General features: G+C 39.3%; 1 protein-coding gene across 3 annotated transcripts in view; it reads right to left on the bottom strand.

Annotated features, from left to right (window-relative positions):
- Positions 1–268: 268 nt before the first annotated feature.
- The window catches only part of PRKCA (protein kinase C alpha), a 312,623-nt gene continuing 302,325 nt past the window's right edge, over positions 269–10,566 (bottom strand). For all 3 annotated transcript variants that reach the window (XM_043497588.1, XM_038371867.2, XM_043497589.1), the window contains one exon: positions 269–9,251. In XM_043497588.1, the coding sequence (XP_043353523.1) occupies positions 9,087–9,251 (165 nt within the window). In that variant the 3' untranslated portion in view covers positions 269–9,086. The remainder of the gene's footprint in view (positions 9,252–10,566) is intronic.

Genomic DNA, 10,566 nt, shown 5'->3' with positions numbered 1-10,566 from the left:
GGTAACTTGGCCATTGATTTCAATGGGCATGGGATAAAGCCCTTAGAGAGAAGCCCATCGAAACTCTGTATTTAGATACCCTTAATAGTGGGAAATTCAGATCCCGCTCTGAACTTCATAGCTTGGCTAAGCCAAATCCCTGGATCTAAGCAGTGCAAAGTATGGGGAAATGCTGGACCTGAGCTAAGGTCCACATCTAACTTCACAGTAAAGAATTCAGTCACTGGAGTTCCCCACAGGATGTAAGCCAGACAAAAGAACACAAAGCAATGATCAAGTATCTTTATTCAGACACACTTGCTTTCAAACTACAATTAATATTTAACAAAAGCATATCATGCAAACAAAGATTAAATGTTAAAGAACTAAGAAAAAACAATGTAGTAATTTATACATCAATCTTGCCAGCTATTCTTCCAATATTTTTTGAGAAATGAATCACCTTTCCACATTTTCCTATAGTATCTTGCAATTAAATAATAAGAAAATAATGTTCTCCTCTTTATAAAAACAAAGTTTGTGTCTTAAAATGATATCCTTCACTGTTAATGATTTCAAGGTGATATTCCTTGTTAAAAAAATAAAAGAATGTTAACACAACAAATGCAATGATTTCAAATGTTTCAGGCATATTCTATAAAAGACAGACATTATCTTGCTAAAAGTACAAGTATTGTGAGCTGCATTTTTAAGCTTTTACATTCATTCTAGTAACTCAAAGAAGGGAATACATTTGAAACTCTTTCTGGGGAAATAAATCGACAGTGTTAAATCTTCGCCTTACTACAGCAAGAATACTCACTAAGCTTCTAATTTAGCAAAACACTCAAGCACGTGTTTAAGTCCCACTGACTTCAATGGGACTTAAGCCTGTGCTGCTTGAAGTTAAGTACAGATGGACTTAAGCATATGATTATGTGCTTTTCTGAATTGGGCTAAAGGCTCATTTCTGCAAGGTGTGGAGCACTATGACCCTGGATCCAGTACTGTACTGAAGTACATTCTGAGCTATAAACCTGTGAGTAGTTGTACTAATTTCAGGGGGATTGCTCATGTGCTTAAAGTAAAGTAAAGTACCATGAAGCGCTTGGCTGGATCAGAGCCAAAGTGATCAGCAAGACTGAGCCCTAAAGGCAAGGGTGCAAATAATGCTGATTTTGCACAATTGTTCAACCGGGAAAAAAACCCAACAGTTTGTTACTTTATCAATTCAAATTATTCTTTTTAAAAAAAATGGTGGCTTATAAAGATTAAAAAACAAAGATTATTGTTCTTAAAATCTGTTTCTTTCACCTATTTATAAATTATAAAAAATAACTTGCTATTAGCTGAAGATTTCACTGCAGTTCCTTCTAATCAAAAATTAGTATACGGCCCAGTCTGCTCCCATTGACATAAAAGGGCAACAGATTTGGATCTCACCTACCACCTATTCTGACTCCCATTGAAGTAAATAGAAAAACGTCCTGAGTTTACTAGCAGCGGGATTGTGCCCTTGCATCACTGGACTTCAGGGGACATTAAAAATAAGTGAATGAAGTTACACCAGTAATAAACCAGAGTGAAATCCAACTCTATGGCTTCAATGGAAGCAGGCGAAGGCCTGGAACATGATCAATGTTGTTGCTATTGCTTTTGCATTTCTATCCTTAAAATGATTTATAAACATTACAGAATTTTTAGCCAGTCATCACAGATAGAAGAAAAATATAGCATCTGGGGCTGTTTTCCATGCAAGCTGAACTATCTATGACGCTGTAGCTAAGCATGGAGCTAGATGAAGCAGGAGCCCAGCAAGTTAAATTACCAGCTGAACAAAATCCTCACTGATGGGACAACTGCAAACAAAAGATCACTTCTCCCCTGTTAAGAGATATAACAGAGCGTTACTAGAAAACAACTGGGTTGTCAATTTTATTTAGCCATATGGAATTTTGCTCTACAATCAATTCTGCTAAAATATTTTAAATTGCACAAAAAAGTCTCAGTAGTTGGAAAACGGGTAGTGCAATTGACTTCTACACGACTGGCAAGCAACACTTCACATTGTGATATGAGTTCAGTTAACAAGAGCTAAGCTGTACTCCAGATCCTATAAGAAACAGATATGTTATTTCTTTTAAATGGTTTCAGTAGAATTACTAAAGTTATATAAAAGTATAAATAGCATGGTATATCCAGCAACACCATGTGAATTGAATAAACTGATTTATTTATTATTAAAAAAATATAATAATACTTACAATTACATAACACTTTTCATGTTAAAAGTGCATTAGAAACATTAACTAAGTAGTCCTCACAATACCTGGTGAAGGACGTAAGTATTATTATCCCCATTTTACAGATGGGGAAACTGAGGCAGAGAGGTTAAGTAACTTGCCCAAGGCCACAGAGGGAGTCAGTGATCGACCTGGGATCAGAACACGTTCATGTATCCCAGACCTATGTTCAGAACATGAGAGCACTCCCCCCCTCTCGATTTTCTTATGAACAGGAGGGCTTCAGTGCATGACTATGCATTATAAGGCTATTTAATTACCAATCATTACTGGCACCGCTATTCATTGATGTGAAATCAGACATGGTTACTGTGTCAATTTTTGTATAACACTTCATTTAAACATTTCAAATAGTTTCTAAAGTTAGGGAATTGAAGGAAAAAGTGGTTTGGCTTTTATCTACCGTCTTTTACTTTTTAATGTAGCTAAATGTCTCCCTAACTAACAGCACAGATCTGAGTTCCTGTATTTGACACGGATGTTTGTAAAGAAACAAAAACCATATACAACAATTTATGGCAATGACTAAAACAAACAAAATCATATTACATTTCCAGAAATTCCTTGGCAGGTTAGCACAGCTACGGCAAACCAAATACTACAAATACTCTTTCTAATGATATCAAATATTTATCACTGGTATTTCCAATGTTGTGCTTTGCTTAGTATTGAGTATCTTCTCCCTTTGATGATTGCATGCAACTCCCACTCAGTTTAACTGGAGTCATGTGCATGCACCGAAGGGAAACATACCCATAAGTAAAAACAACGAGGAGTACTTAAGAGACTAACTAATTTATTTAGGCATTAGCTTTCCTGGGTTAAAACCCACTTCATCAGATGCATGGAGTGGAAAATACAGTAGGCAGGTATATATACACAGTACATGAAAAGATGGGAGTTGCCTTATCAAGTGGGGGGTCAGTGCTATCGAGACAATTCAATTAAAGTGGAAGTGGACTATTCTCAACAGTAGAATACCAATACCCATAAGTGTCATCAGGAACTGCAACACTGGACTTTTAACATTCCACCTTTCCTACCAGGAGACAGGCTTTTCCCCTTGTTTTACAGGAGCTCAGTTGTTTTCCAATGGAATTGACCTGAAGGATAGGAAGGATTTTAAAGGATCAGAGTGTACACATGCTGTAGGTTAATTCCAGAGGCAGGAAAATTATTATCCAGCCCCTCGGAGCTTTGGATCCGGCCTGCGGGATTGCCACTGCCGCTCCAGGAAGTGGAGACACCACGTCCCTGCAGCCTCTGGGGGTGGGGGTGGGAGTGGGGCAGCAGAGAGCTCCGCACCCTGCTCTTGCATGTGGGTACCTCCGGCCAATGGGAGCTTCTGAGGCCGTGCAGGGACGTGGTGCTGGCTGCTTCCCGGAGTGGTACGGTGCGGGGCTGGGGCTGGCAGGCAGGGAGCCTGACCTGGCCCTACTGTGCACCGCTGCCACCCCAGAGCCACTCTAGCTAAGCAGCGCTGGGCCGGAGCCTGAACCCCTCCTGCATCCCACACCCCAGCTCCCTGCCCTGAGCCCCCTGCCGCATCCTGCACCCCTGCTCCCTGCCCTGAGCCCCCTGCTGCATCCCACATGCTTCCTGCACCCCAACCCCCTTCCTGAACCTCAAGCCCCTGACCTGAGCCCCCTCCTACACTCCACATCCCTCCTGCACCCTAACCCCCTTCCGTGAGCCCCCTCGTATGCCCTGCACCCCTCCTCTGCCCCAACCCCTTGCCTTGAGCCCCTTCCTACACACCTCACCCCAACCCCCTGCCCTGCAAGCAATTTCCCCACCCAGATGTGGTCCTCAGGCTAAAAAGTTTGCCCACCCCTGCTTTATTCACTAATAGATGGTTTTGACAGTGTAATTGTATTTAGGTTGTGAAAGAAAAATCACATTTTATTTCTGCAGACTATGAAAGGTCTAAAGGCTAAATGTCCGTTCCTCCTCCCCCGCATTTCTAACCTGAGTTACATTGGAATTTTTAATGTTCGCAGCGTATTCTCTCTTTATGCATGTGCAATTCCTGTTGATAGCAACAGGAATGGAGTGCAGATCACCGGGCTCCGTCTTTCAAGTCCGTATTCATGTAGCAGTCCTTACCTCACCCAAGTAATCCCACTGAAATCAATAGGACGTGAATAAAGACTTGAAGGATTTTGCCCACAGAGTAAAATCCATACCATGAAGAGGACCAGGAGGTGGCCTAGGAACCAATTCATTCCTTAAGGGCTTACATGTGACTTAAGTGGCTCCAAGGCTTGTGCTAGCTCTCTGCAGAGGGGTGGATTTCACCTACAGACAGGAACACACAGACTCCATTTATTTCACAGCTTACTCACTAATGCAGCTGTCTTTTTGCCTCAAGCTGGGAAATGGACAGAGTTTTGCATCTACAGAGAGTGTTTCTAACACATGATGTACAGATATGTTACTTGCAATTTTTTTTTTAAAAAACACACTAGTTTTAAAAATATGCAGTTTATTAGGGGTTTGTTGTTTTTTTTTTTTAGGGGAAAAATGGAACATGGTCAATCGCAAGCAGTTTCAGATTAGCAGCCTGAAGCCAAAACTTTTTCTCAATAGTTAAAATTCCCTATGAATTGAGATTTTAACAACCTCTTTGGGACATCTCTATATTTATCGGCCCTCAGCCCAATTAATCTCCAACAGGCAGATACAATTGCTGCAGCATAGTGTCAGTATTACCTAATTGTGGGGGTCCTGGGAACTCTCAACTCCTTCAGAAGTCAACAGGAGCAGAGTCCATTCAGGAACTTATAAAATCAGGCTCTTAAAACTCTCACCTAAATATTAATGCAACAAAATGTCAGTTCTAGTTTTACAAACTCTTGATATCAGGGGGTTTTGTTGTCTCAAAGGGAAAGGTTCTAACTTAAATGAGGCCATTTTAATGTTAACGACTACTCATTTTAACCAAAGTTCTCTGGACAGCCACACCTATATATAGATATCTGATAAATAAATAACAGCTGTATTAAAATGGTATTAGGAACATTTTTGCTGTACACGTAGGGTGTTACTTTCTATAATGCATTTCCAAATCATGAGGAAATCACTGGATGTGCCTTTTAAATTGTGTGTAAAGGGCTGGTCCTAACTTCAGGGCTCATATGAAACCTCATGAGTAAGGTATAGGAGTTAATTAACGATAACTTGTCTAGACAGTCACTTTTAGACAGTTCTGCACAATATTGCCTTATCCTTGCAGGATGGGTGAGTTCACAGTTCCCCTTTTTAGCATTACAAAAACCTACACAAGACGACAGGAGAAGTCCCAAACACAGGAACTTTGAGGTAACATGATCAGAGATGACTTCCTGTTTTTTACCTTACCAACTGCAGAGCATGTGCAAGTGCTTAAGAAAATGAAAAATCTTGAGGAAATGAACAAAAGCAAATCTTTTTGAGGTTTGGATGTTGGACCAGCCCTTTAATGCTATGCCCCAGTCGGCACAGTACTGTTTAACATTTAAAATGTGGGTCTACAACTGAAATTCCACAGCTCCACTTCACAACTGATATCACTTAAGGAAAACACAAGTTCCATATCTTGTTTACCAATCTCCTGTCCAGCTTGGCTCTGTTCCATTTCTCCCCAGCTGCTTCTCTCATCTCTAGATCTCCTGTGCTCTGCTGTCCTTTTCAAATTACTTACTCCATTACTCCTTACTCCATTACTTAACGCCCAACATCATACTCCAAGGGTACACCAACACTGCAATAAAAGACTACTGGCTCAGCCATAACTGGCCGGAGTCAGCTGACTTAGGCTTGCAGGATTCGGCTAAAAATTGCAGTATAGATCTTTGGTTTTGGGCTGCAGCCATGGCTCTGAAGCCTCGCAAGGGTGGAGGGTATCAGAGGCCAGGCACAAGCCTGACCTTGAACATCCCTTGAACATCAGGGAATTTGTAGCCCTGAACACCATGAGCCCAATTCAATTGACCAGGCTCTGAGACTGGGTGCCGGAGGTTTTTTATTGCAGGGCAGATGTACCCCTAGAGTACATTTAATGACAGCTCCCATCAATATCGGCGGCTGTGATGTTAACAGCCCCTTATTCTAAATCTGAGCCTCTGAAGTAACTTACTGAACTCACCATCAAATGTGGCTTGATGCCTTGCTTCCCTATCCCGTGTCAGGAGTTTGATGCTAGTAGATTAGAATAATGTAGAAGGTCATGAAGTTCTACAGGTGTCCACATACTTTATGTTGCATACCCATGTTTTTAAAAAGATACATATGATTGACAAATAAGACAATTCATTCTCAGGTTTGGCAGATAACTTACTATTTTGACACAGATTTTGTTTTAAAATTATTATTCCTAAAACAATTTTAAATTTTGTTTGAAATTTTCTGTAGTTTAGCAATAGCTTGAGCTCTGGTTTGTTTATAGTGCTCCTCATTTGCAGTGTGCTTCTCTAAGATCTTAGAATGTTCCATTTTACCAGTAGCCATTTTCATTCACTTCAAGTTTGATCCCAAAAACTCATACTCACATGAGTAGACCTTTTCTTCTGAGAGTGGTCCCAGCAATTGCAATAGGGTATCTGTGGGTGAAATCCATTCCTGTGCAGAAGATCAGCACAAGTCATGAGGACTGTGCACCACTGACACCCTCAAATTTTGAGACTAGAAGAGATACATAAGCTTTATACTGGCCGTCTGCACATGGCTGAATTTCACACAGACATCATTCCACTGCAATCTGTGAGATTGCTCAAGGAGGTAAGGAATAATCATATGAGTAACAGTTTACAGGACTGGGCCCTTCCACAGTATTTTGGCACAGTTTAGATGATCTATTGTAATAGAAAACTGATGTTAAGGAAATTGCACCCTTCGTTACAGATTCTGATTCGTTCATAAGTATTTTATGGGAAATATTTTACTTTGCATGAGAGTAAGTTTACATGCTGGGGAAAAAACAGTAGATCACTCTGCATGCAGCAATAGAGACAGCATGCTTCTGGCACTGACATGCACATCTGGAAGGCAAAATATGTCTAAGATCGCTAACATTAGCAAGGCAAAAGGAAAAGGAAAAGGAAATGACTATACCAATTTACATGCCATCATGGAACCAAAATATGCACAAAAGTATTTACTAATCTTTGAATCAATATCTTCTAGTAAGATCTAAGAGGAAATATCAATCATTTTAACCAGGTGATTGCTACAAGATTGCAATTACAATGTTCATCACTGCAAATAAAGAAAATCTATTTTCTTTTTTGCAAGTAATAGATGTGAAATAGAAGCATCAATGAATCTTGTATAAAACCTGCAGGTAGCCATTACTGTTTAAAAATAGATCTACATTTAAAAAAAATAGTATATCCTATTCCATTGACCATATCCATAAACTAAATAAAAAAACAAAACAAAAACAGAAAAAATTAGCAATAAAACATTAAGCTAAATCTAAATAATAATACTAATTTAGAACAAGTACCTTCACAAACAGCACAATTTTGTCTTATAATTTTTTAAATACTCTCTTTATACTTGATACGATGTCAATAATAGAGATTTGCTTATTAAGGGTTATTATTAAACATGCAAAATTCATTGCATGAAGCATCTGCAAAATGTATTACATTCCCTTCTACCAATAAAACAATTTTTAACTGCTTTTTATTTCAGTTCTACAGTTCCACAGGTTTTTAACCAATATTTAAAGTGGAATTTAGACAAAAAACCCTCATATTTTTCTAAGTTATCTTGGGGAAAGCAGAAAGTGACTCTGAACTCCACACTGTCATTAAATTACTGCACACAGTGCTCTCCTCTACTACCCTACTCTGCAGCCTACTAAATGAATAAGCGTGAGTGGGTTGTAAGGGGTTACAGTTCTGTTTCATACTCTGGTTAAAAAAAGTTTTATAGCAAAATACTGGTATTAGTAGAACTGGCTAACAATGAACTTGAGTAGTGGTGTAAATTAAATTAATATAACTAACAATGGCACCCTGGATCACAGAATAATCTCATGGAGATTAAAGTTAACACAAGTATTATTATTTTTATTACTATTAATTATGCAATTTTATCCTTGAGTTAATATTTGTCCTGTGCGCTAGTTACCATCAGTCCTAAATATCTGACTGCTACTGAAAATCTGTTTAAATTTGTGTCTGCAAGTGAGTCTCAGAGCCCAAGACTCCGACTTTATTTCATTAAAAAAACAACCTGGTACCTAAAAGCAATAGTTTTGAAACATCTGGCTTTGAGCAATCTTACACAGTGCTCCTCCCCGCCCCCCAGTTACCCTTCCCTTCCAGTCACTTGTGCTGTTTCATCAGGAAGACCAAAAGGAAGAGTAGTCCCTCAGGGCCGAGTGCTCACATTACATGCTATCCACATTTAAGGGCTGAAGACTTTCCATTTTAAGGTGGGTTGCTTTTTTTTCAGTCTACTTGATGCTGTTTCATTCTTTCTAATATGCTTTTCCAGTGCTGGAGGGGAACTGGAAAAGGTCAACAGAAACTATGCAAATATATTAAAATATACCAAAAATGGCTGACTTCATAAGAGTAACCCTACAGCCAGCAGTGTGAATAAATGGGCACTGTATATTACATGAGCTCCTACTAAGACAACTTCTCTTTGTTGCAAAGCCAAATCCTGAATGAATGTCCTTTTCCCTCCCCCTCCTCCTGAACTTTTTACTCTACAATTTCCAGGCCCAACTGAAACCAACAAGGCAAAGGCCTAAAAATTCTAGGGCAAAGGTCCATTTTCCACTGTGTGGTTTGTTCATGTCTATCAGCTTCATACTATACTTAGTAAGCTTGGGTGTACAAACTGTGGGTTGACATAGGAGAACCCTTCAAAATCTGTTTGGTCTATGTTAGAAATGACCAGCTGATCAGGCGGTGTTAACACTGGTTGTCCTCGAGTAAAGAATTTATCGAAGTTTTCAGCACCTTTGCCACACTAAAAGAGAAAAAGGGAAAAAATAATATAATTAGATGAAAAATCATCAACGACACCTACTGGCAGCGCTGTCTCTTGGCAAATCATTCAGGATAGATATTGTGGACTTCTCTTACGTTTTACCTTTACAGGTAGCTAGGACACAATTTTCTTCCTGATGTTAAAACATGGCAAGATGCAAGGTGAAGAGAAAATGAAAAATGTGTAACGCATGGAGTAAGTAACAGGATTGTGATGTAACAGAGTTCTTTCCAGAAGTACTGTGTGGCTCAGGAATATGGCACAAATATGCATGGAAAAGGTGGGGCAAACCTCCCCCTGCAGGCACTCAGGTAGATGGGCAATGGCTTTGTTCAACAGAGTTATCATGTGAGTAAAATTACTCATATATATAAAGCTGGAAGCATGAATCTGTCAATTACCAGCAGCATTATACACAGGCTTGGAAGGATTAGATTTTTATCAGTAAATGTCAATTTCACCACACACACAAACTGATGAAAAAATAATAACTGACATTTACAGAAAGCAAAATGCTGCTTGCCAACTTATGAGAGTTTAATTTAAGGATATTTACTTTGTATATTTTGACCTGTGATGTTGACAATTTGAGTTTCAACGGTTATAAAGCTTTCACTTTTTATATCTCGGTGTCTGCTGTCATTAAATAATTATTGTCTGAATCCTCAATGGTCTGAAGCCCCATAATTTCCCACAACTGTGAACATTTAAATATGTAAAAATAGGAAAAACACTTTAAAATAAACATTGATATCTGTCGAAATGGTAAAAAAATAAAAATTGAATTCTGCCAAGCCTAATTCTACAGCATGCACCTGACTATGAATTTTGACTCCCAGCTCTTTTTCAGCTGGACCTCACTTGAGTACGTCATTGTTCACAATGATGCACTTTCTTAATACTTGGTCTTGCCTCAAAGAAAAACTAACCCAAATGCACCATAACTCCCATTTGGAGTATTGAGAGACTAGCTTGTGTTGAACATGAGCAGACCCCTTTGTAAATTAAGCCTGGTGGAATTCTATCCTGTTTGTTTAGAAGGTACACGTTAAGCATACTATTTTCTGGGTCTCGAAGAGTATGTCTACACTGCAGTTAAAAACCTGTGACTGGCTTCTGTCAGCTGACTTGGGCTCGTGGGGCTCAAACTAAGAGGCTGTTTAACTGCAGTGTAGATGTTCTGGCTTGAGCTGGAGCCTGGGCTCTAGGACCCTGCAAAGTTATTGAAATGATACTGAATTCTAAAGCAGCTTCCAATCATGAAATCAGCTCTGCAAGACATTTATTCCACACC

This window comes from Dermochelys coriacea, chromosome 14 (genome assembly GCF_009764565.3).
Source record: "Dermochelys coriacea isolate rDerCor1 chromosome 14, rDerCor1.pri.v4, whole genome shotgun sequence".
Classification (NCBI taxonomy): domain Eukaryota; kingdom Metazoa; phylum Chordata; order Testudines; family Dermochelyidae; genus Dermochelys; species Dermochelys coriacea.
Note: the sequence above shows the minus strand (reverse complement) of the source record. Positions and strands in the feature narration are given on the sequence as shown.